The sequence below is a fragment of the Ursus americanus genome, chromosome 6, assembly GCF_024610735.1.
Source record: "Ursus americanus isolate L20-20 chromosome 6, mUrsAme1.1.p, whole genome shotgun sequence".
Lineage (NCBI taxonomy): Eukaryota > Metazoa > Chordata > Mammalia > Carnivora > Ursidae > Ursus > Ursus americanus.
In genome coordinates, this window is record NC_142132.1 from 6337321 (window position 1) to 6363733 (window position 26413).

General features: G+C 47.6%; 1 protein-coding gene across 1 annotated transcript in view; it reads left to right on the top strand.

The window, feature by feature from the left end:
- The window catches only part of ADAM12 (ADAM metallopeptidase domain 12), a 333867-nt gene that overhangs the window by 298820 nt on the left and 8634 nt on the right, over positions 1-26413 (top strand). The window contains exons 15-21 of the mRNA XM_045809515.2: positions 2203-2311; positions 2419-2617; positions 4715-4792; positions 7487-7595; positions 10909-11044; positions 11646-11754; positions 13457-13636. Coding sequence (XP_045665471.2) covers positions 2203-2311; positions 2419-2617; positions 4715-4792; positions 7487-7595; positions 10909-11044; positions 11646-11754; positions 13457-13636 — 920 coding nt within the window. The remainder of the gene's footprint in view (positions 1-2202; positions 2312-2418; positions 2618-4714; positions 4793-7486; positions 7596-10908; positions 11045-11645; positions 11755-13456; positions 13637-26413) is intronic.

The window sequence follows — 26413 nt, forward strand, 5'->3', positions numbered from 1 at the left end:
TCAGAACACCAGAGGGGACAGGCTGAGCTCCACCTTCAGGTGGCCCCGCTATCTGGCTTTAAGCCACATATTCAACCTCTTAGGTTCTAGTTTTCTTGTCCATAAAATGGGATAATGAGACCTACGTCTTAGGATCCCTGGTAGGATTGAGTGATGGAACTCAGCCTCCCTCCTCTAAGAGGTCTTTCCTGACCAGTGCTTAACACAGCAGCCCCCGGACCCTCCTACCCTGCTGATTCCTTCATAACACTCCCCACCCCTGCACTTGAGAGGAGTATACTCATTTGTTTGCTTTTTATTTTTCCTTGCAACTTTAAAGCAAGCAGGACGCTTTGTCCACAGTGGTCGACCACTCTACCCCCAGCGCCTGGCAGATAGTAAGTGCCAGATAAATCTGTGTGTGATTGAAATCTGCAGTGTTATGGGAGGACGGGTGGATGGAGGGAGGGGAGGGGAGGGGAGGGAGGGAGGGAGGGAGGAAGGAAGGAAGGAAGGAAGGAAGGAAGGAAGGAAGGAAGGAAGGAAGGGACAGGCAGGTACTGAGCACATAGAGTCCGGCGACTACACAAACAAGCATGGAGTTGTTGATAGTCTAGATGCCAGTTTTTCTAAAACTGATCAATTGGATCCAGGTATTTTGATGAAAGCACCATCAAACAGGACTGATTTAAGTACAAAGTAGAGGTTCAACACTGAGACTCACCCTCCCCAGCCTCCTGCCTCCAGTGGTTGGGTGAACAAGAATAAGAAGGAGGAACGTGGAAGAAATGGATCTGTAGTGGGCAGGAGCTAAGTGTGTCCGTGGTGTCATCGCGCTGTGAGCAGAAATGGGCATCTGGGCGCCAGGAAGGGAACGCGATGCTGCTGAGCCAGAGACCGCGTCTTTTCCCATGACAGAGAATTGTGTCCAGTGTGCGGTAATGCCCTTTAAAAGGAGTTTGGAGAGCCCTCTCAATATGGTTTTTAAACAAACAGAACGGGAAAATGAGAAGTTCAGGACTCGGGTAGCTCACTGCAGAGGTCAATGGCTGAACCCACTGCCCATCCCAACTGTTGCAAGGGTTTGGTTTGGTTTGTTTTGTCTGTTGTTGTTTTTAAATGAGATGCTAATCATGCCTGCTCCTGGCTGATGAAGAGGAATCAGGGACAGATTAAAGAGAAGTTTTTAGAAATAAGAACATCTTTTCCCTTGCCCCTCGTTAGATTGGTATCTTAGTAAGTCAGTTGTCACCTCGGAAAGCGAATGGAGCTTCCCCAGAGTTGGGTGCAGAGAAGGGCGAGGCTCAGAGAGAGCTCTAGGAAGTGGGCATCCTGGCAGTTGGAAGTGATATCAGAATGAGTACCTGGCCACCAGTACAGGAAAGAAGGTAGGCCAAGATCTCACCATAAGGCATAGTTTATTCCGAAGAGTATGGACCGGTTTCCTGAATTTCTCATTTCATCTTCAACAGGTGTCACTATGCATAGGCTCTAGGAACCCTCCACAGCTTTGGCCGTGGGAACCCCAAAGCCTACGTTCTCTCTTTCCCTGGCCGAAAGATGGGCTAAGAATGGCCACGTCCTGAGCTCTCTGGCTCCCACCGTCCTCTCTACCGGGCACTGTCATTCTGTGCAAAATGACTATTGGGGTTTATGCCTCCCTGGCCTCTGCGAGCACTGCCTGCCTTGCTAACAAAGGCACTAACTGAAGCTAGTGCTTGCTCTCAGAGCTTTATAGGACTGACATGTTGTGTAAGATCTCCGTGTTGCTTGTTCTCTCTCTTTCTCTCTGCATCCCCACATAGTCATCTTTATTCCTTGGAGCCTGCTCTGGCTTGCATTTTCTCACCGGAATTGTGTGGGCTGCTGTTAAAGAGAGAAAGCTCCCCTGTCCCTGCGGCCGGCTGGCCCCCTCCTTTCTGTGCTGGGTCAGGTCTGGTCCCACAGGCGGGCTGCATCTCCTGAGAGGCTCCACGTGCCCTGGGCCCAGACAGCAGCCCAGGAGAAGAGTGAGCTATGAAATGCAGGCTTTCCTATGAGCAAAGCTGAGACAGGAGGCTAGGCTTCCACTGGCCAGCTCACATCAGGAGTCAGCCAAGACGCAGACATGATTCCTCTGCACACCAAACCCATCTCCTCTTCACCTGAAATCCCAGTGCTGTTCAAAGACAAATATTAAAAATATTTGCAGGAGGTGAAAATGCTGCTTTGCTTCTGTTCCAGGTGCTAAACCTGCCCCTGGGATCTGCTTTGAGAGAGTCAACTCTGCAGGTGACCCTTACGGCAACTGTGGCAAAGACTCTAAGAGTTCCTTTGCCAAATGCGAGATGAGGTATGGAATCCAGGGCCTGAGCGCGCCAGCGCTTTGAACTTCCTACGTGACTCAGGGCCGGTTCCAAACTTTTCCTCTTTGGGGACTGTTTGTTTTCGCCCTTCCAGAGATGCTAAATGCGGAAAAATCCAGTGTCAAGGAGGTGCCAGCCGGCCCGTCATTGGTACCAATGCCGTTTCTATAGAAACGAACATCCCACTGCAGGAAGGAGGTCGGATTCTGTGCCGCGGGACCCATGTGTACTTGGGCGATGACCTGCCGGACCCCGGGCTTGTGCTTGCCGGCACCAAGTGTGCAGATGGAAAAGTAAGACCCAAATGTTCTCTCGCATCATAAATGTAAGTCTGGAAGGGGGCCCGCTGAGAAACGTCCTGTCCAAGAACTGATGTAGGAGGTTGGTTTGTTTTCCTACATCCACTCCTTCCTAGAACTTTGTCTCTGGAATCCAGTTCTTTGCACCTACAAGGCAAAGTTAATAAATCCTAGATCCTGGCCTGACCACTGAGATGCAGATTTGGGGAAATCAAGCTTCGTTTCTCAGACTCTAAGTGTTAATAAGTCATTTCTACACTCTGGGTGTCATGATTGTTTCCAGCCAGGAAATTACTTTGGAAGGAAACACAGTAGCGTATTATATTGTTTTTGGAAACGTGGTCTTTGTTTCTGGCACGGTGACGGCTTGTTCTCACCTGGACAGAACGGGAAGTCAGATGTATTTTCAGAGACCCCCATAGAGAGAATAGAAGAGGGGAAGAGAGAGGATCAGCTTGAAGCCAAAGGGGGTTCTTTTGGAGACCAGGGGGAAAGGTGGATATTTGGGGGTTTAGAAAGAAAGCCAAAAATGAGGGGGGAAAAAATTGAGATTTTTTTTTTTTTTTTAACATTCTGCCACATTGATTTTCCCACCAAACTTTCTCATCAGGCTAAATGACAAGAAGTTAATAAAACATTTTAGGAAAGAGGATTAATCAACCCCCACATGCTTTTTTTAGGACTCCACCTTCAAAATGATTATGAAATCATTCGCTAACATGGAGGTCACGGAGTAGAATAGAAAGATACAGATTCAGCTCCTTGAGCAGAGTCCCGAGGGCAAGACTTCTGTACCCTCACCCCCGTTCCCCCATACACTCTGAGCCACAAGTGCCTCATCCCAAAGGAAATGGGATGATGGTACGTGAAACACGATATACATTCCAGGGGCCTCCTTAACCGCACATGTTAGCATCTCTTCAGGCCTTGACATTACAATGACACTCATTTTTTAAACTGTAGTCTGAACAGCCAGAAGCCAGAACCAGGTGCATCTGAACCCTGAAATTCCACGGGCTCAATTTATCAGTGAGTTTTTTTCCTCCGGGTGTAAGATTAAATGCGCTTTGATCTCCATTCCTGCAGAACACGGTTCTTTGAAAGCTGTCCTTGGCGTTGCTCGTGGGTTGGGAGGAGAGCAGCCCCCGTTCGCTGGGATTCTGACCGGGGCCCTGCTGTGCTCTCTGTAACCTCAGTTTCTTTTGTCAGCTGGAATGGGACAGTCCCCTTGGCCAAAATTCCCGGCAGCCCTGGGAGTTGTCCTGGGCAACTGACACTTTTTTCAAAGTGTGTCACTCGTGTGAACTTTCCATAGGAAGGTTCTACTCGATTAGAAATGCTTCTGCAATCTAAAAATTAGACTTCTCTTCCCCTGACTCCACTAATTTGTAACATCTATGGGAGATAAAGGGCCTGATCCTTTGAGTCTGGAGCGTATTAGGCACCTTTACAATGAGACTAAACTCTTGCAAGCAGCCCAGTATCATTTAGCAAATTACTGCCTCTGCAAAGACTTGATAAACACAAGGGAGCTGTCTGTTTTCCTCTGCTGAGCATTTCGGTTGGTGGTTTGTGTCATCAATGATAGTACTTGTCAGTCAGTAATTTGGAAAAGTTCCCATATTTCAATATCTCCCTTAGAAGGTTCCTGGACCTTGGATTCTTGGAGTCTCTGAGTCTGCACAGGCCCCAGGCTAAGGGCTGGTGCATTTCTCCTCTCCTGTGACTTTTCATGCAAGGGGCAGGTGGGGTCCAGTGGGGGTTGGGGGGGAGATGCTGCAATTCACAAGTTTCTTGCAAGCTCTAAACACAAATCAGTTATCGCAATCTCGTAATTGACAGAAACCAGATGAAGCGCCACGTTGACCTGAGTCACATTGACCTGAGCCTTGAAATGTGCCATGTCTGGAGGCAGGGCTCAGGATCCTGGTTGCAGTCACATGGAAGGTGCATCATTGTGCTGCTTCCAAAGGGGCTGAAAGAAGACAGTCTTCCTCAAACTATTCTTTGCTTTCCCTTTTTAAATCACAAATGCTGTGCATGTGGCTGGAAAGGGGCTGAGAAATTTACAGTGTTTTCCTCCTCCTGCAGGTCTGCCTCAATCGTAGGTGTCAAAACACAAGCGTCTTCGGCGTTCACGAATGTGTGATGCAGTGCCACCAGAGAGGGGTAAGCCGGCCGAGCCGCCTGTCTACCGCCAGGCCCTTAGCAAGCTAGACGCTGAGTCAGTCATTTGTAAAGGCTTCCGCAATCCGTAACTTTTTAAACATAATGCAGTCGCCTCAGTGTTTTCTTCTAAAGACACTAATTTTCTTTGACCTTTACATAGCATGAGAAATGGGACTTTTATTTAACAAAGAAAATCAGATGGAGCAGTAATTTATCTTTCAAATTAACATCCTGTGATTTTTACAAAGGGACTTTGTCATCTTCAAAGTAATTTTGAAACTAAGCTTCCTGCATAAAGGATTTTGCACTAACGTTTCAGAGCTGTGTCCCTCTTTCAACCAAGATTCAGAATATGTGTCTAAACTGAAATACTTCCAAAGGGAATTAAAACAAAGGAGACAGAACACACTGACCACATGTCCTTGAAATCACATACGATGCATTTCAGCTGAAGAAGGCTGTGTTTTTAGTCCAGAGAACTTTTTTAGGAGAGGACTCTAATTGTTTAAAACATAATTTATTTTTCCTGATGGGCTTAATTATTTCCAATGGAATCCTATTAATCTTGATTAGCCATGCCAGTGGTTCATTTGTTTTTCTGAAACCTTTTCTGCAGAAATCATGCTCCCAACTCTATTTTTAAAACTCGCAGGCACTCGCCAACAAGTCTAACATAGAATTATGGGCGTTTTCATAAAACGACTCTTGCGCCGTAACCGTGAAGGATTGCGATGCCATCTCCGACGGGTTTGTTGACCGCAAGTGTAGCTGTCAGTATATAAGGAAATCGCTTTATGTCTTCATTGTATCATAGATTTCTTTCTAACGGCTGTAAGAGGCGGTCCGGTGCAACCTTATTATGAAGGAGCCCAGGACCAAGAGGCGGTAGTGCCTGTCCAAGGTTATGTGACCAGTTAGTGGTAATGCTGGGGCGGGGACTCCGGATTCCTCACTTTGAAACACCCCTAGGCTCCCATCCACGTGTTGGAGAGGAAAGGCCCACGTTGTCTGGGTAGGCGGAACAGCTGCCGTGACTTGGTAACGAGTCATTTGACCACAGTCCTTCCCCGAGGAAGCCCAGGCTCACCAGCAGTGCCCCCAAAGGGAGTGGCGGGGCTGCAGTCTCTCTGCTGCCAGCTGCCAGAAGGGCACATGACTCTGGTTTGCATCGGGAGACTGCAAAACGGTGTGGGCAGCCTTGTGCCCGAATCCTCGCAGGTGCCTGGCGGGTGGCATGTCAGCAGCAGCGTCTTCGAGAAACAGGCAAGACGCTCAGATTCGGCACCGGCTGTGCCCCTTGATTAATTCTGCATGGCTTTAGCTTTATGGGAATATACTTTCCAACTTATCACAGGTTATCTGGACTGTCAATCTTATTTTAAGCAATTAGGGCTTTTCGTGGTTGAATCACACACACACACACACACAAATCAGAGAAAGCAGGAAAACATCACAAATGAGACATCTGCTTCAAACATGTTATTTTTGCCTTAAAATACGAAAGTACATATTTGGCCCCATCCAGCAATAGTCAGATGCAGGGGTGAGGCCTTTGGGGTGGGTGTCCGGACCGTAGCTCCGCACCGACCCTTATATAAACCACACAAAGCACGTCATGTACGATGTATAGTTTGCTTCTCTAAGTGGAAACTCGGACACTCCGAAGTGACCCGAGCACAGAACCCTTCCCGGCCTGTGCAGCTCTTCCCAGTCACCCGCAGGGGTCCCACCCATTCCAAACGGGTCAGAAATTCTTTTTAGCGACTGGTCTGTATCCAGTGTTCCCAAAGCATGTCCCCCAATTTTCAGAGAAATAGTACCCTCTTGTTTTCATGTTCATGTTCCACTGGTTCATGCCCAAGCTCTGTAAGTTCCATAGATAATAACAGCCAGTCCACCAGCCAACTCAGGCTGGGGGCGGCCTCCACCGCTCACCCTGGAGGGCTGTGGTCTCCAAGCTCGGCTACTTGTTCAGGGCCCCCCAGAGTGAAGCCCATCCTCCTGCTTTCTCAGCACCCCTTTCCTGACCTGAGAGGGCCACTCCCTCATGTCACGAGGACACCAGGGTGTGGTAGGCCATGTCCAGCGTGCGGGCGGGAGCCAGGAGGCGCTGCTGGGAGACTGCCCGGGGAGGTGGGTGTTTCAGGCATGAGATGTCGGAGCAGGTCTGCCAGGCTCTCTGAGTTTCGTGTGTGCAGGAGGCAGGGCTGTGCACAGAGGTGGTCAAGCCCGTGATGGCCGAGGGCTCAGATTCTGCAGCCCTGAAGTGGGGGTCACTCCTCACCGTGGACAGGGCTTCTCATTGTGGTCAGATGGCGGGGCTGGGTCAGGGTGTGGATTCCTGAATTGAAATGGAGGACACAGCAGTTGATGGAGAAAAAAAGGGGTGAGAGGTAGCAGGCGACCCCCCGAAATCTCCGTCGCTCCCCTAGCAGCTGCTGATAGGTGGACTGTGTTACATCGGCAGCCTCGGGCTCTGGGCTCGCTTGTGCAGTGCTGTGTTTCGGGTTTACGCTCCCAGCGGTTTGTCTGCATCTGGCTGGGTCCGTGCTGATGGGGACTCTGACCACAGGGACTTTGCTTTGCTGTGGCAGCCAATTAGAGCTCAAGGATTTACCGCAGCCTCACATGAAGGGTGGGCTCTCACGTTCTGATTCTCTCTTTCGGTGTCCCCCTCCCCCGTGGCCCGGACAGGTGTGTAACAACCGGAAGAACTGCCACTGTGAGGCCCACTGGGCACCTCCCTTCTGTGACAAGTTTGGCTTCGGGGGAAGCACAGACAGCGGCCCCATCCGGCGAGCAGGTGAGTGGGGACAGCACGTCCCCGGGAGTGGGCGCTGAGCAACTGGGGGGCCGTGGGAGGCGAGACGGAGGGCTCACCCACTGCCAGTGGGAATGCAGGGGTAACCCCCCAGTGGGAAACCCAGTGCACCCCCACTAGGGCCTGACACAGCCTGAGGCCTGTTTGCAGGCACTGTCCCGTCCTGACCTTTGCCGAGACTCCTCACTCTGCTCTGGCTGAGAGGCCGACTCTGTCGCTTGTTCACCCGTGACACTTTGCTTAGCTAAGGTCATTTCGATGGCAGGCTGCCAAATGGGTATGAACTTCGGTGTGGGATGGAAGGACTTTGTAAAGCCCAGCCTCGGTGCACTGGGGACCAAGAGGTGTGACGCCGGATGTCCTTTAAAACGCTTACTAGAAAGACACCTCCTCCTGGTCAAGGTTAATGGCCCGACAGCAGCAGTGGTAAAAGCAGCCATTCCTGTTTACTGAGTAGCTGTCCTGCGCAGTCACATGCTGGGCCTTTCTTTTGCATGATCTCAACGGACCCTTGCCTAACTCCCAAGTCAGTGTTATTCTTCCTTCTTTACATATGAAGGACCTGGGGCTCAGGGAAGCCAAGTAACTTACCCAAAGCCACACAGCTAAGATTGAGACCAAGTCCATCTCCCCCTAAAAAGACTCCTCATAGCAGCTGTGCTTGACCCCCACTTCTTTCCCCCCCGGATGACCTTGAGGAATGTCTCCTGGTGCATTGCTGTTTTCTCTGAGCACTTGTCAGGCCGTGAAGAGGCAAGTCTGAAGGAGGTCCTTGTAAAGGGAAAGAAACAAACCAAAAAGGTGCAGAGGGCCAGCACCGAGCCCACTTGTGCTGACACCTCGGGCTCACCTGAGCCCCATGAGGCTCGGATGGCCAGACGGTGGCTCATGTGGCTTCGGAGGACATCACGCGTCCTCGCGTCCCGCCGTGACTGGCAGTGGCATCACCACGTCTCCAAGACGGCAGACATAACACGGCTCTGCGGGGCCAGGTGGTGAGGACAGCGCCGGGGGGGAGGACCTGCCCCGAGGGCACATCTGTAGACATAGTGTCGTGAGTTCCTGACCATCCTTCTGCTTAAATAGGGACGGGTCTCCGACCGCTCTCAGAGACTCCAGGCCGCCCCTCCCTCGGGTCCAGGCCGCGCAGCAAATACAAAAAGGACCAGAAAGTCTTGCTGTCTAGTGAGCGTTCCTTCCCGAGGTAGGAAAGCAAGGCCTGGCCCAGTGTCCCCTTACCTCACTGACCTCTCCGCCCTGACCACGGCGCTCTCACTGCCCTGCAGTTAACGTTCAGGTATGGCGTGAGGCGTGTGTCATGCAAAACTAGCAGGATTCTAGTTTCTGCGCGGACAGGGATGCTGCTACCCATTCCCCCCCGCAGCAAGTCAGCTGGCTGGCGCCTGGAAGGGGTCGGAGAGGATTGGCCAGTGCGCTGTGGTACTGGCCGTTGTACCCAGCTTTGGGGGCTTCACAAGCCAGGGAATCTGCAGTTAGCCAGCTCTTCACCGTAGCAGGTGAGAACGTCTACAGCAATGAAAGCAAGTGAGTAGTGACTCTGTCCACTGCTACCATTACCGCATGAAAGTGCGTTTAAGCACACACCGAAGAGGCAGGCGTGGGGAGCTGTGTCCTGGGCCTCCCTGCCCCCACCACCCACCAGCCTGACCTGACTTCTCAAGCATCTGCCACGCGCCAGGTTCCAGAGACACGGGGCAGGCAGCGTGGCCCAGCAAAAGCGCTGCCAGGGGAGGGGTGACCGTGGGACTTGGGGAGACGGGCCAATGTGGGGAGCCACACAGGACACAGTGTTTGCACCGGATGAGGGGACCAGGGGACCCCAGTTTGCTGGCTTGAGCCGCTTGATGGCATGCACTGCAACGGATGAAGGCAGGTGGCCTGGGAGGTAAAGCCAAGTTCGTTCTGGAGGCCTGGGAGATGTTCAATCGGCTACTTCAATCAGCTTAAGACTTGTGGATTGATTGCAAGGAGCCAGAAATTGTGGTTCAGGCCGCTAGCTGCTCCCTTTTTTTCACTGGCTTTGTTAAGAACCAACAGAACTGTAGCCAGAACCCCAGTGACTACCGGCTCCCTGTTTGTTCGACAAGAGTGACGTTTTGGCCAGGAACCCAGAAGCAGGGCTTTTCCAGTAACACTAACAAGGGAATCAAGACTGTCATATGTTGATTGTCTTACTTCGCCTGAGACACATCCCGATAGGACTTGTCAGTTGGGGACAAAGTCCAGAAACAGAGCGGGTGTGAGGCGTTCTTTCCCAGAGTGGGAGCGCTGCCGCCCTGGCCTGGCGGGCGGCCCGCTGAGCATCCTGGCCCCCCGCAGGGTGTGAGGGTCTGGGGGAGGGGGGCCGGCACCTGCGCAGCCATCCCCTGCAGCCTGAGGGGACTGTGGCTCGCCTGCCAGGGGAGGCACACCCTGCTTGTTGCTGGTGAGGATGCAGAGACCCGCGAACCCACAGCCGTGCCCTCAAGGACTTCGCAGAACATTGGGTGCAAATCAAGCCCGGGTCCAGCCTGGCAGGAACCTCTCTGGGACTCTTTCTGTGGTCAGAACCCAGCCTGGAGCTTCGGTTTTCCCGTCTTTTCCACACCCTTGAGGGGGTCTCAGTGTCTTTGTACTGAACGAAGTGGGAGCCAATCACAGAAAAGGGGATGTTCCTCTGGAGAAAATAAACAGCACCCTCCCAGAGAAAGGGGTTTGCCCCCCAAAGTCTGTATTTTGAGTCCCTAACATAACAAACATAACGAAATCTAACAAAACCAAACCTGGGGGCCTTTCCTTTTAGCTCTGAGTTTTGTTCTCTTTTGACAATGTCCAGAAGTAAAGTCTTGGTCTAAAAAAATACAAGAAAACAAAACAAACACAGACCCGAGTGCCAAAGAATGAGAGGAGGAGGGCGCGGGGAGGAACGTATTTCTGATGGGGGCTGAATAGGTCACAGAGCGGGGACGTGCCAGCCCCCTGCCACCCTGTTGTGGCCACCATCCCTGTGGGGGTCGGGGGGTGGGGGCGGTGTGTGGTCAGGGCTACGGTCCCGCCCGCCAGACGACCTTCCTGTTCATCAAGAGTTGTCAGAAGTGCCTGATGGCGACACAGACTGAACTTCAGGCATGACCTTTGAAGTAAGACTAATTCATCAGTACATCATTCAGGGATTTACTCACTTCGTTTCTGGGCCTTCCTTCAAAGCTTGCGTTGCCGTAAATGTCACGATCTCATGCTTCCCGTATTTCACTGTAACTGCCTCTTAGCCTGAGCGAAATGCGTTTTGTTTCAGATAACCAGGGTTTAACCATAGGAATTCTGGTGACCATCCTGTGTCTTCTTGCTGCTGGATTTGTAGTTTATCTCAAAAGGAAGACGTTAATACGCCTGCTGTTTACAGATAAAAAAACCACCATTGAAAAGCTAAGGTACCCTGGGTTTGGGGCATCTTTTCCAGAAATGGCGTTTGAAAGAACGCACAGCCAACTGCTTCTCGCTTCTTTTCCCTTAGCAAAGAAAGAGGTCAGATTTTTAGATAAAACTGCTGTTCTGGTTTTTTAAAATCTCTGCCGGACCAGCTGCGTCCTTTCCTTTCCCTTCAAACTGTTGGCTGCTTATTATATAAATTAAGATGAGTCCCACTGATGTATTTGTTCCCACCCTTATATTAGTAGGTGTTTTTTAGATGTTAAAATATTTTCATCAGATGGGGTAGCTTTTGATCCAAATGTATTCAAAGACATTATTCCTGAAATGCCAGCTTTCTACAAAATGTCTCCCAGGTGTCTCAGAGCCACATGTCCATGGATTGCAAGAACTAATTTCACAGAATAGTGGCTTTGGGGGGAAAAAATCAATATTTATTTTTTAATCTCTTAAGAATGTTAGATAATTTTTCCTTTGCATGTTTACCGTATTGAGTTAAAACAAGTCAATTATTTTTTGAGCGTGATTGTGAACAAAACAGGAAAAGTTAAGTCAACCGGAGGGGAAACGCGCTTGTTTCCGTGTAACGGGATTGTGTTGCAGGTGTGTGCGCCCTTCGCGGCCGTCCCGTGGCTCCCACCCCGGTCAGGCTCACCTCAGCCACCTCGGCAAAGGCCTGATGAGGAAGCCGCCGCATTCCCACATGTCGAAGGTAAGTTGTCGACGACTGGGGGAAGTTCCTGTGTGTGCACTGCCACGTGGGTTTTTCAACAAGAACTTGAGTAGGAATAGATCCTGGAGATCTCTAGGTAGTTTGTGGTAGGGAGGGATCCCTGAAATAGGAAGTCCACCCACTTCAGGAGGGGACGGTCGGGCTGGAGGCTCACTGGGTCTACCTCCCGCACAGGTTCCTGGCTCTGGGCCCCTCCTGTGGTTTCGGATGCCACCAGCAGGGTTTGAATCACCTTCTCGGGCCCTGTACCTCCCAGTGCATTTCTAAGAGTTACACCGAACCCCTGGATGGGCCCCTTTTGCTCCACCGCTGGGCTGTGGAAGTTCCGTCTCCCCTCCCCTAGGGTTTCCAAGAGCCAGATCTTTAACCCAGAGTACCTGCTGGCTCCCTCCTGGCTCTGAACTTTCCTGCTTCCTCGTGAATTATCACCAGAGTCCACTCTAATATTTAGTTTCCCCCCATCAAGTGTTTCTGCTGTTTGCATGAGAATTTTTTAATACTGGACTCATTCAACAAGAGTCCAAATTATAACAGTGACAGCGCTGGTGTCAAGAAATGACAAATGATTTTTAAAATGACTATCACATATTTACTAAGCCATAAACTATTTTATCTCTCTTGACATAGAAAGTATAGAGGATTGGATTTCTAATAAGCTTTGCCACCTCTCAGCCCCAAACATGGGGCTATTTAGCAAGAACAGCTAGCTTTATTTGTGAGAGCCAAAAACACAGCTTTATTTCGAAGCGACAAAAAATGGGAAATGACCCAAATTTCCATCAACAGGTAAAAGGATAAACAAACTTTGGTATATTTACACAACGGAATGCTATTCGGCGATAAGAGAGAATGAACTACTAATATATACATCATGGATGAATCTCAAGATAATTACGCCAAGTTAAGCCAGACCAAAAAAAAAAAAAAAGTCCATACTCTATGATTCCATTTGTATGAAATTCTAGAAAATGCAAACTACTTTGTAGTGACAGAAGGCAGATCAGTGGTTGCACGGAAGGGGAGGTGGGGAGGAGTGGGAGGGCAGGTGACGGTGGATATATGTTCATTATCTTGCTTGTTGTGATGCTTTCACTGGTGTGGACACATGTCCAAATTGTCCACTCCGTCCGGTTTCGGAACGTGCAATCAGCCGTCTGTCCGTGGAACCTCAGTAACGCTGTTTTTAGAAAGAGCGAAAGGAAGAAAAGAGGGAGGGTCTGGGGCATGAGGCATCTGTTCTGATCTTCCCTAAAAGCAGGGGCACCGGGTAGGAGGTGACCCTCCAGGTGCAGCCCCCTCCCCTCGGCTGGCTTCCAGAAACTTCCATCCTCCTTGCCAGGGGTTTCCTCGTTCTCACTGAGCCTGGCGGGCATTACCCGCCGCCTCAGTTCACAACTCCTCCATCCTTTCCTTAAGATCTGGTCTGTGTCGTCATACTCGTTGGCACCTGCCCAGGTGCCCTGTGCCTATTTATGGATGAATTAATTAAAGTGTTTAAAATTCCCGTAGAAATCAAACCCGCTATTCCAGATTGGGTTGGAGGGGCGCTTCTGCTCCAGTTCTGAAGTTTAGGCAAGTAACGAGACACTCCCTCTCGTGGAAATGCATGAGGAGTCAGCACCGCCCCCTCCCAGGGAGTGGTGAGACCCGCGACACCATGGCTTTTGCTCTGCCCCTGCAGGACAATACCAGGAGGTGGCCACCGTGTCAGAACATTGACATCAGCGGGCCCCTCCGAGCCCCTGATGCTTCTCCGCCCAGTTCGCCTCAGCGAGTGCTCCCACCCCTCCAGAAGGCTCCTCGTGCGCCCCTCGTCCCCGCCAGACCCCTGCCGGCCAACCCTGTGCTCCGGCAGGCCCAGGTAAGCCCTCCACGGTGAATGTGATGGATGTCGTTCAAGTCCAGACTGCCACGTGCTGACGTCTAGTTGGTCCACTTCCTGGGCCACTGTTCAGTGCAGATAACTCAGGTCCTCAGATGGTTAAATGAGATAAGCCATGTAAAGCATTTAGTACAGTGCTCGGTGGATAGACAATGATAGGTGTTTTATCAGGAATATTTTTGCATTCGGAATAGCCCGGGCACCCGCCCAACTTACCACCTGAACCATGACACTCTTGAGAATGACAGGGCACTCTGATAGTGAGGCCTGGACAAGAAATCAAAGATGGTCACCTCAGGGGGGCGCCTGGGGGGCTCAGTCGGTTAAGCATCTGCCTTCCGCTCAGGTCATGATCCCAGGATCGGCTCAGGTCATGCTGCTGGGGTCCTGGGATTTGAGCCCTGCGTCAGGCTCCCTGCTCAGCGGGGAGTCTGCTTCTCCCTCTCCCTCTGCCCCTGCTTGTGTGCTCGCTCGCTCTCTCTCACCCTCTCAAATAAATAAAATCTTTAAAAACAAAAAAAGATGGTCACCTCAGAAATATTAGTGGACATACTGTCTTTTTTTTCATTTTCAAAATTATTCACAAGAATTTTACCATCCATTGAGTCTCTCCATGCCAGATGCAGCAAGTATGAGATCCTCTGTATCTATCACCTGTCTTGTTTTTATGCTGTTTTGGAAGTGAATGTTTCCTGTTTGTTAGACGATGGATAAGATATCATTTCATGATAAGAAACTTGAGGTGGGCAGGCAGTAAAAACAAGCACATGCAAAACACAGAGAAGTAATCCCTGGTACATTTTCACTGCTATCATGGTCAGACTTCTAGTGATCTGTATATTTTTAACATAATTTAGATTATTCTGTGCGCACATTGCTTAATATACTACTTTTTTGCCTTAAAATTATTCCTATTTACCACAGCACTGAAAATTCTTAAACGGGTCACTCTAACAAAAGAAGCATGAGAGACTATGGACTATGAGAAACAAACTGAGGACTTCAGAGGGGAGGGGGTGGGGGAATGGGATAGACCGGTGATGGGTAGTAAGGAGGGCACGTATTGCATGGTGCACTGGGTGTTATACGCAACTAATGAATCATCGAGCTTTACATCAGAAACCGGGGATGTACCGTATGGTGACTAACATAATATAATAAAAAAATATTATAATAAAAACAATAGCACTATGTATGTATGTAGAATACTTTATTAAGCACTTGCCAGTTAGTGGGCAAGTTTGGGCGTCTCTGAGTTCTGCCATTATAAATAGCTCTGTTGTGAAGGTCTAGACAGATAAATTTTGAAACACTTAAATTATTCCCTTAGGAGATATTCCTAAAAGTGAAAGCATTGGGTTGAAAAGTGCTATAGCCCTTTTAAGCCTCTTAATATATAAATTAAATATTTTTTCAGGACTCCCATGTATATTTTTGTTTCCACATCATTACAGAGCATCTGTCTCTCCATGCCTTTGCTAGTTCTAAGTATTACCATGTCAGAGCTTTGCCAATTTGATATAAAAAAATCTCATTTTTTTCTTTCTAGTGGTTCTGTCACTTGCTCAAAGGAGGTGTTGATGTTTTCAATGATGACTGTGTCTCTTTTCAATCCATCAGTTTTCCCTTCATGTATTTTGAAGCTCTGGTGTTTGCGGTACACAGAGTTAGAATTGTTGTGTTTTCTTGGTGAATGGACCCTTCTATCATTATGTCCTGGCCCTCTTTAGTTCTGGTAATTACCTTTGTTCTAAAGTCTACTTTATCTCATGCTCATATATCCACCTCAGTTTTCTTTTGATTCGTGTTTAGATATGTCATTGTTTATTTTGCTCTCGAGCAGGGTTCTCAACATCAGCACGGTCGGCATTTGGGGCTGGGTAATGCTTTGTTGTATGGGACTGTCCTGTGCATTGTACACTGCTTAGCAGCGTCTTGGTTTCTACCAGCTAGACAGCAGTAGCACATGGAACCATGTCTCCAAACATTGCCAGATGTCCCCAGGGGGCCAAAATCACCTAACCGAAAACCTGCTGCTCTAAAGATTACCCCATATGTGCGTAATTGATCACAGTCTACTAGTATCAGTACATTATCACCTCAAGTGGAATGTAAAACCACTGCCACCTTTGAGGTCTCTTCACCACATAGATGTCTTAAGTGTTACCTTTATGTGTGTTGAGAACCACTTCAGATGCTGTAATTTTGCCTTCAACCGTGAAGCAAAACTTGTTCGAAAGCAAGTTTTCAAGCTTCAGTGTGGTCCTACTACGCCCGCTCCCGTACCCGCATTTCTCATCTTCCTTTATTCCCGAAATTCCGAGTTTCTTTCTGTTACCGTTTCCTTTCTGTCTGAGAAACTTTAGCTATTCTGTTAAAGCAGGTCCACTGGTGACAAGTTCTCTTGGTTTCCTTTCATCCAAAACTGTCGATTTTGCCTTCGTTCCTGGAGGATATCTTCACTGGATATAGAATTCTGGGTTGACTATTCTTTCAACGTTTGAAAAATGTTGTTCCACTTCCTTCTGGCCTCTGTGGCGATGAGAAATCCACTGAACATTCAGCCCACAGTCTCTGTTCCAGGGAAGAGATGTAGCCTGTTATTGTAAGCAGGATTGGGAAGCAGGGCTCTGCTGCCTCCAGGATGCGGTGACCAGTTGGGGGTGGAGGGGATGGCTTTTTCTGGTGCCCGCCTGGAGCTGGAGTAAGGTCAGGTCTGGTCAAAATGTTTCTCTCTTACCGAGTCACCCTGTTCCCCATCTGCTGTCTGGAGACAGAAGGCTCTTCTCGGGCCTCCTTTTGCTCTGATGCCATTGGCATTTGCAGAGCGGGAGCCTCTCCAGAGCACAGGCAAAGATATAAAAATGGCAAAAACAAAAACAAGAACTCACTATTGGGTAGTTCCTTGAGTTCTGAGGTCCACAGCCAGTCCATTTATTTTTCTCTGACTTTCAGAGTCTCGGTTGCTGTACGGATTTTCTCCAGACGTTTTTGTTGTAATTTGCAGGAGGCATAGGGTGACATGTGCTTATTCCGTCTTGGCCAGACCTCATTTCTTTTTATATTTCTCTGATTACTGGTACACTTGAACTGCTTTTTACATATCTATTAACCAATGGTGTGACATTAAATCGGCCATCAAAAAACAAAACAAAAAACAAACAAAAAAAAGCCTGATTCGTCAGTGATTTTTCTGCTGCAAAAAAATCCCGGCATGGCCAATTTCAGGCTATCGACGTAATGTCACTAAACGAGGAGTAGAGAATTGGCTGACGTGAGCTAGTACCATCTCTAGCATATAGCTGTTATTAACTGTATTTTTTCTATGAATTGTTCATACCCTTGGTCTATGTTTTTCTCTTTGAGAGAGAGTTTTTCTTCCCAATTACTAAGAGTTCATTTTCTTATTAAGAGTATTTACCTTTTTCTGGTAATTTGTTGTAAACATTTCCTTAATTTACCTTTTAATTTTATTCATATTTTGGGGTGTAAAAGGAATTCCAGTTTTGCATATTAAATTTATTCACCTTTTGTGTGAATTCTCCCATTTCTTTGTGCTCACAAAGCCCCCATCCATTTCACTCTCAGTCAAGATCTACCTCTAGTTTCTTCTGTTTATTTTATTGGTTGTTGAGAGTTCTTTTACCATTGTTTTTCTAACCTGTCTTGGATTTACACTGGGGGAAGGCAGTAGGCATATCCTAAACTTTTCTGGGCGATGAACTTATTCAAGAATCTGATGAAAGCTAGGAACCCTCAGAAAATGCACTAATATTCAATACTTTGCACACAAATTCAGATATTTGCAGAGCCTGCCAGCCCCTTCCCCATGGAGTCCCTCATGCTGAGGCCTTTTATGTCTCTCTTGAAGCAGCTTGCCTATGCACCATGTCAAACTGGGACTGTCTTTAACAGACCATGGGATCTGAGGCAAAGTATTTCCACTTGCTGGTATCTTTTTTCCTGACAGCAGCAAATGCCTACGGAAGTCACTCCCTCAAGATTTCCTTTAAAAACAGGCCCCGAAGAAGGCCTTCATTCTGTTTTATGAAACGAAGGAAATGTTACCCTTTAAACATTAGGAACTGAAAAATCCACATTTCTCACTCCAGGCTGGTGTCTGTCTGGAGCTTTTCCGAGACATATGATAGAGATTAGGCTCACGCTTTCTCTCCCATCACACATAGAGAACGGAGATTAATTCCGTGCAGGTGTGGCGAATTTTTGGAGGTGGCTTATACTTGGCCGCACAGATTGGATCCGCTGACTGACACTGTGTACTCTCGAGTCCCCATGCCCTGCCCCCGCAACCTGACAAACACACAGCTACGTGGCTAGCCGTGCTTCGGTCCTGCAGACTTACCATCTGAACCTTCCAGAAGGAAAACGTTATTGTAACCACGATATATACCTCACATAGAAAGGGTAAAAGTTCTTTATAGAAAACATTTGCTCTTTCCATCAAATGTTCTATTTGATTTATACAAATCGAGGACACTTGAATCTACTCCCTCTCTTGTCCACGAATGTCTCCTTCCCGGGTACCATTTCCTTTGCGGCGAAATGGCCCTTGGAATGCAAGCTTCTCAACCTAAGTCCTCAGCCTCGATCAAGGAAACAAACTGTCATTTCCTTTTCATCCTGCCAGCTATTTTAGAGGAAACTTAATGCACTGTATTCCTCTGGCTATGAGCTGACTGCTGCCAAGTTCCCCCAGAGCATGAAAGGCAGAAGGCGGGCTTGGGAACGGGATAGCAGAAGGAGGACGGGGGGTCACAGACCCGTGTGACCACCTACAGTTGTGTGCTCGTGTCGGCAGGGAGCATCGCAGAATGCCACACTCTGCGTGGCATTGACTCTGCCCCGCCCTGAGGGAACGTGCACTTGGGGGGGGGGACCAGTCAGCAGATGTTGCGTCATTCAGGCCACTTGGAAGCACCAGGTGCCTTTTTCTGGGCGTCCTGCTGCCAGGTAGTTCACCTCAGGGTCTGGCAGGGAGTGAGGAGGAAGGAAAGGAAGTCTGGGCATGGATTCCAGAAGGCTCTGAGAGCCCTTCTGAGGATGGTGGTTCTGAAGGTGTTTTATGTTGTTTTTCTCTGACTCAAAAGTATTAAAATTCGTTCAACTTTTCACGTCCCCCCCAAAAAAAGTCAATTCTACCATTATGGTCATTTTTTAAATAGAATAACGTGTCCCAAGGGGAGAAGATATAGCACCTAGCAAGTGTGGGTCTTGAGCAGAAGTCTGAAAGGACCTTCTTGGGAAGAAACCATTGAGGCAGCAGGTGCCAGCCCGACACCAGGGCCCGGGAGAGGAGGGATGGGCACCTGGCAGTGGAAGAGCTGCACAGAATCCAGCGGGAGGATCACTTTCTTGACCAAAGACTTGGTTGGTGAAGTCAACTGACCTGACTTCCAGGAGGGAGGGAGGGAGGCCGCAGAAACATTGGGTGAGCTAGGGACCGCTGGAGGGGAAACATCTGTGGGCTGGTCCCATATGACATGCTCAAACTTACAGGGAAGCATGCAGACCGTCACCACGGTGGCCTCGAGCCACTCCCGGTAGGTTGGAGAAGGAAGGAGAAGCTGATGTCCAGGGAGAGGACAGCACCCTGCAGAGTCAGGTCTGAGATGCCAGGAGAGGATCTGAACCGGAGTCGGGAGGAGGAGTCCGGGGGAAGAGGCAGGCCCGGTACCCAGACGACATGCGGGGAAACTGACGAGAGTCTGGGCCCCGAGGGAACGCCCTCCGGTCCCGTAAGAGAGGGCCTCCAGCCATGAAGCCTGAACTGAACAATTAGGTGTGACCCTCAAAAGACTGGAAGATATGAGACCACTCATGATCTTCACTGCCAAACATCGGTGTGTATGATTTTGCTCCTAGAAGAGAAGAGGCCGAGATAGGAGCAAACTCTTGTGATTTTTCATTAGATTTCTAGGACATAGCCCCCTGAATTCCTTCATGCAGTTTATTCCGATTAATTAGCTTAATGCATTCATTTAAAGTTTAAATAAAAACGTGTTCAGTGTCACATCTAAGAAATAGATATTTCTGCCAAAAAAAAAAAAAAACATTACTGCTCACAGAAAATTATGTCTAGAGAGGGCTGCGCTAAGTAGCAGCAGATTGAAATGCAATTTTCTGCTGTCAAACTGAAATGTGCCAGGATTCTAAAGGGAGCATGAGAGGCACCTTCAATTCGTAGCCGGGCCGTTCTTCTAAAGAGCGAAAACTTCACGCAAGCGTCACTCTCTTAGCCTGTAACTGTATTTTTTTTTAAGGTTTGCCCCATAAAATGGTATTTGAACTATACGTGCTGATGTGCGGGCATATTTGGCTTAGGCCGTTTTTGTTTATTTTTTTAAGCCTTTAGTTTCCTAGAAAATGCTAGGCAGTGCTTTTCCTCTCTGCAATCTTATCAGTGAATTATAACACTGAACTCACTGGCTGAGATTGCTTTTCCAATCAGATTAGCTTCTTTAGGAAAGTAAGAACCAAAAAAGGACAAGTGGATCCATGTCTTCAGACTGATTTTTGCTGAATCAAAGTCTTTTCCTAAAAGAGCCGGTAGACCCAGGAGAGTATTTGCCAACCCTATTTCTGGCACTGCTCGTCCGCACTGCAGAAATGTCCTCAAAACGGCAATGACAGGATTCATTTCTATTTTTATTCTTATAACCAAATGGTGTAGAAGTGTATTTTTGTGCGCATGTATGTGTTTGAATGTGATATTTTGCTAATTGGTTTGGTATAAGGAGCTTTCTAGTTCTATTTTGAATTGTTGTAAAATAGCAGACGTTTATTGAACACCAATTACACGGCTGGTAGCCCTGAGCCAAGCATTTTACAGCCATTTCTGACCATCTCCCGGAGCCTGGGAGCTGATGCCCCCCTTGGCCCCATTTTGCAGAGGATGAAACGAGGCACAGTGAGGCCAAACAGCTTGTGCAGGAAGGCTCCCAGAGGTGGGAACGCCAGAGCTCAAAGCCACGTTTGGTGCAGTCCGGGACAGGTGGGTAGCTGGAGAGGAGGGAGGCAGAGACTGTTCTGGTTAATAGTGAAGACGGTTATGGTTAGCATAGTTCAGAGCACTGACCACCTCAGCCACATTGAATTCATTTTACAGAGATACAAGGTGACAGGGGAGTGCGGGGGCAGACCTTCTGGCATCGTGTACAGGCTTCCGTCTGTAACAAGAGAATCCCGCGTTTCTCTCTTCTTTTGCTTGCAACCTGAGCACGCTCCAGTCCTCCTCGTCCTAAGTGCTCTCTCCCGGAGCCAGCCCTTGCTCAGACCCAGAGCGGTCCTGGAGCTGCGCTTTGTGTACAAAGAAGGCTACGTGCGTTTTTGCAGAGCAGGAGATGTTTGGTTCCGCGTTTCTGACCGGACATTTCTCCTAATCAACACCTTGTCTGTGCTGCAGAACACACTACAAACCATGTTTTGTAAAATGAGTCCGGCTCATCCTGTGCAGTCTCTACTGACCAAGGCCGTAGAGCGACCCAGCTTTGCTTCCGTGGCCTGGGGCGGGCTGGGGGGGATGCCTGTTTCTAGAAGCTCCAAACTCCCTTCCCTCCCCACCCCATAGACAGGGTGCTGAACAATTCCACCCCCCCCCATCCTGGCTGTGATTGGTAAGCAACAGCTACTCCTTCCTAAATGCCTTAGAATATAGATGTGAGCAAAACAAATTAATTTGGACTCTGAGGCTGAGCCCTGACTTTCCAAATCCTCTTCAACAGAATGAACTCAGCATTCGAATGAATAAGGACTTGTACCCTTCTGGCCTGTGTGGGTGTCTGGTATTTAAACCAGTGCTCACAGGGGGCTGGAAATCTGATGATTTAGGTCCTTTCTCATCAGAAATGCCAATATGTAATGAGAAAAGGAAATCCATTTGTCAAGATGTTCTCCCAAGGAAGTGAGATGAAATACGATGAAACCGATCTTTCTAAAAGCCTTCATTAGGCCAGGCAACCCGAAAGCTCATAGCTGAGCACAAGTGCTGGATAGTGTTCCCCTCCCCTGTCCCCCGCCCATGCCTGCTCACTGCTTTCCAAATGTTCCCCTTTTGCCCAGATGCTGTCTGAGACTGCCTCCGTCTGAACGTTTCCGCAGTCCTCCCGTGACCTCCACGCTCACCTGCTGCCTCGGCCCGGGAGTAACCTTGAGACATGTTCTGCCCCATGTCAGGAGGCACCGACTGGGTCATGCATATCCAGGCACACCCACGTCCGGTCCCGGTGTGCATAACAGATGTGAGGGGACTGTGCTGAATGGATGAGAATTTTTAGTAGTAACAAATAAGCCTTGTCATAGTATTGGTTATTCCCCTGGGGCCGTCACACACCGTGAGTCATGAGTTCATAAAAATGTGAGTCCCTTCCTCCTGTAAATCTGAAATGTAGCTGCTGCTGACCTCTCCCTGCCACCTGCCCAGTACTTCCAGAAACCTTCACTGCACTTTCTTTGGTTTCAGATCCTGTAGAAGTTATTCATGTGACAAACCCATGTGATGTCTTTAAAAGCACCTGCTACCTGTGGAAGCATCTGATCTCTCTGGAGAGAAGTAACTGCAGAGGGAAGCCATTCAAATGATAACAGTATTCTAAGGGGTGTTTGCTTTCCACTCATTTAGAAAGTTAGGAGAAGCAAGCAAGCTGTACATGAAAAAATGATGCCTATTTTACCCTTTGTGTTTTTTAATAGGTCATGTATGCCCGTAATTACACATTCCAACAGTACAGAGGGTTACTTAGAAAACAGTTGGTCTCCCTCCCACCTCTGCCACCAGCCTTCCTTTGCCAGAAGCAAGCGTGGTAAACTACAACTTGGAGTACAGGCAAAAGCCTCATTTCCACCTTGTCTCTCTCTGTAGAGAGAAATTATCGAAAATTTGGAAATTTTGGAACATGCAAAATCGGAGAAAAGAGTACATGAAACACCGTCTGCCCGACACCCGCCTTCAGCACCTGCCAGCTTGCTGGCACTCCCGTTTCCTCTTGGATTCTTGTTCGGAACTCAAATGGCAGCCCACCCTGCCGTCTCTGGCACTCTGGTTATCCCCAGTAGGTGATAACAGGGGGTCCACCTCGTTCTTTTGGCTACTTGTGTTTCACCGTGGAGCCATCCCATAAATAATTTAACCTGTCCTTTACTGAGGGCCACGTGGGTTGTTTCCAATCATTTGCTGCATCAAACAGGCATGTCCTTGGCCGGGGACCTCGGGGCTGTGCAGAGGACGTCTGGGGGTAATGTCCTGGCAACACGATGGCTGTCTGATTAGGTGGAACATTCTGGAAAGGAGTCTTGCTGATTTCTACTTCCCAGCTCCCCACCAACACGGTGTTCAGAGATTTTGCTTATCTTTGCCAATAGGATAGGTAAAAAAATAAATGGTATCTACATTTCTCTTCCCAAAAATGAGCCAGAACCTCTTTTCAAAGGTTTAAGATCCATTTGTCTTTTTTATTAGCTGTCTTTTCGTCTTTTTTTATTAACTGTCTTTTCGTCTCCTCTGCCATCTCATTGTCCTTGTACAAAAGCCTGCCTACCCAAAGAATACAAACGTTTTAGTCTCATTCTTTTCATGATCTTTTTTTTTTTTTTACACTGAAACATTTGATCCATCTGCCAGTGATTGGTGCATAAAATGAAGTAGGAATCTGACTCCCTTTTTCTAGAAGGCCACCTGAGTAATCCTCAGTCCCGTTTCTTGAGTCTGTACGCTGTTTTGTCCCTTCCCAGCCTGTGTTTTATTAGCATTCTCTGGCTGCTCGGCAGCCCCAGCCCACCCACAGGAGCTGGCTGGGGGCCTTACATGTGACGCGGCCTCCTGGTCCCTGCTCTTTGGCCGCAGAAGCGCTACCTTAGTCCCCCCAGCAGATGCCGGACAGCGCACCTGCCTCGTTGGGCTTCATGGTCATTACATGAGAATATCTCATATCACTAGCCTGCTGTGGAATGAGTCTCTGCTAAATGATAGCTATTCGTCTTTCTAATGTCTTCTTTTCCCTTTTATCATCTCCCTCCATCCTTAGGTTTATTTCTCTAACTTCTTAGACCCTTACTTCCTTTCTGTTCATACTTCATTATTTTATGCCTACATTACCAAATAAGCACAGGAGTCTAGGAATTTCCCTCCGAACACTGCATTATCTGTGCTCACTGGTTCTGATTTCTACTGTTCTCAGTATTTACATTTTTAAAATAACCTACACTTTTTTTTTTATTTGGCCCAAAGGTTGAAATTATCTTCCTTTTTGTTGACATGAGTTCTTTTTTTTTTTACCTTAGTCTTGAAAATGATATATTTTTTTTTTATTATGTTAGTCAGCATACAGTACAAACATGAGTGGTGGTGACATGAGTTCTTAAGACATTTTAAACACAGAAGAGTGAAAATAATCTAGAACTCACCCACATTTACACTACACAGAAACAACCCATTGTTATCTCCATGTTTTTCTATGCATGTGTCTATTTAAATCTCAGATATGTGACATGCAGAGTTTCCTTTTTTGAAAAAAAAGGAAAAACCAAGCAGTCCAGACAAAGTCACTGTGATGACCTCAGATGCGATCACTTTTGTAGCTTGGTGTGGATTTTTCTATAAGAACTTTTTCAATATTTTCACGTAGATCTATATTCAATGAATATACAGTATGCCGTGTTTTTCAATTTACATAAATAATATCAAACTACAACTGGCTTCACACAGTTTGCACTTACATTCAACTGTGTTTTACTTTTTTTTATTGAAGGACAGCTAACACAGAACGCTAGATCAGTGCCGGGTGCACAACACGGGGCTCTGACAACTCCATACGTGAGGCTGTGCTCGCAGGTGTCACTCCGTCTGTCACCACACCCCGCCATGACAACAGCATTGACTGTCTTCCCTGTGCTGCGCCTTCCATCCCCATGCTTTATTCATTCCCTAACTGGAAGCCTGTACCCGCCACTCCCCTTCACCTCTTCTCACCCATCCTCCTACCACTCCCCCACTGCAACCACCAGTTTTGCTCTCTGTATTGATGGATTGGTTTCTGCTTGCTTTCGTGTTTTTTTATAATTTTGTATTATGTTATGTTAGTCACCATACAGTACATCCCTAGTTTTTGATGTAATGTTCCCTGATTCATTACTTGCGTATAAGATCTGCTTTCTTTATTTGTTCATTTGCTTGGTTTGTTAGGTTACACGTTTAGATTCCACAGGTGAAATCATAGGGTTATTTGTCTTTCTCTGTCTTATTTCGCTTAGCGTAATACCCTCTAGGATCTCATTCATTTTAATGGCTGAGTAATATTCCATCGTGCAGCTACACCAGGTCTTCTTTATCGGTCCATCTGTTGGCCACTGGGCTGCTTCTGTGTCTTGGCTATTGTAAATACCGCGGCAATAAACACGGGGTGCCTAGAGCTTTGCAAATTAGTGTTCTCATTTTCTTTAGGTAAATACCCAGTAGGAGAATTACTGAATCGTATGATATTTCTATTCTCATGTTTTGAGGAACCTCCATACTGTTCCACGGTGACTGCACCCACTTACATCCTCACCCGCAGAGCACGAGGGCTCCATTTTCTCCACCTCCTCGCGAACACTTGTTATTGCTTATCTTTTGGATACTAGCCATTCTGACGTGTGACGTGTACCTCACTGTGGTTTTGATTTGCGTTTCCCTGATGATCAGAGATGTTGAGCATCTTTTCATGTGTCTGTTGGTCATCGATAGGTCTTCTTTGGGAAAATGTCTGTTCAAGTCCTCTGCCCATGTTTTAATTGGATTTTTTTGGTGTTGAGTTCTGCAAGTTCTTTGTATATTTTGGTTATAACTCACTCATTATTGGATCTGTCATTTGCAAATATCTTCTCCCATTCAGTAGGTTGCCTTTTCGTTTTGTTCATTCCTTTGCTGTGCAAAGATTTTTGATTCGGCTCTTGTTTCCCTTGCCTACGAAGACATATCTAGAAAAATGTTGCTAAAGCCGAAGTCAAAAGGATTACTGCCTGTGGTCTCTTCTAGGAGTTTCATGATCTCAGGTCTCACGTTCAGGTCTATAACCTATTTTGAGTTTATTTTTGTGTGTAGTGCAAGAAAGTGGTCCAGTTTTCGCAGCACCATTTACTAAGGACACTCGTTTCCTCATCGTATATTCTTGCCTCCTTTGTCATTGATTGACCAGATAAACATGGGTTTGTTTCTGGGCTCTCAGTCCTGTTCCATTGACCATTGTGTCCATTTTGTACCAGTACCATACTGTTTTGATTATTATACCTTGGTAGTATATCTTAAAACCTGGGCTTGTGATACTTCCAGCTTTGTTCTTCTTTCTCAAAATTGCTTTGGCTCATGGGGCCTTCTGTGGTTCCATACAAATTTTAGTGTTATCTGTTCTAGTTTGTGAAAAGTGCTGTTGGTATTTTGATAGGAATTGCATTGAATCTGTAGATTGCTTTGGGTAGTATGGACTTTTTAATATTAGCTCTTCCAATCCATGAGCATGGAATGTCTTTTGATATGTTTGTGTCATCTTCAATTTCTTTCATCAGTGTTTTATAGTTTTCAGAGTACAGGTCTTGCACCCCTTTGGTTAAGCATATTCTTAGGTATTTTATTCTTTCTGATACAATTATGTTTTATTTACTTTTTGTTTCTAGAAATTTTCGTTATTCAGACATGCTGGCTTGTCTTCTGTTTCCGTAAACACAGAAAATGTGTTCATATAATTCCGCAATCTGAAGACTTTGGGT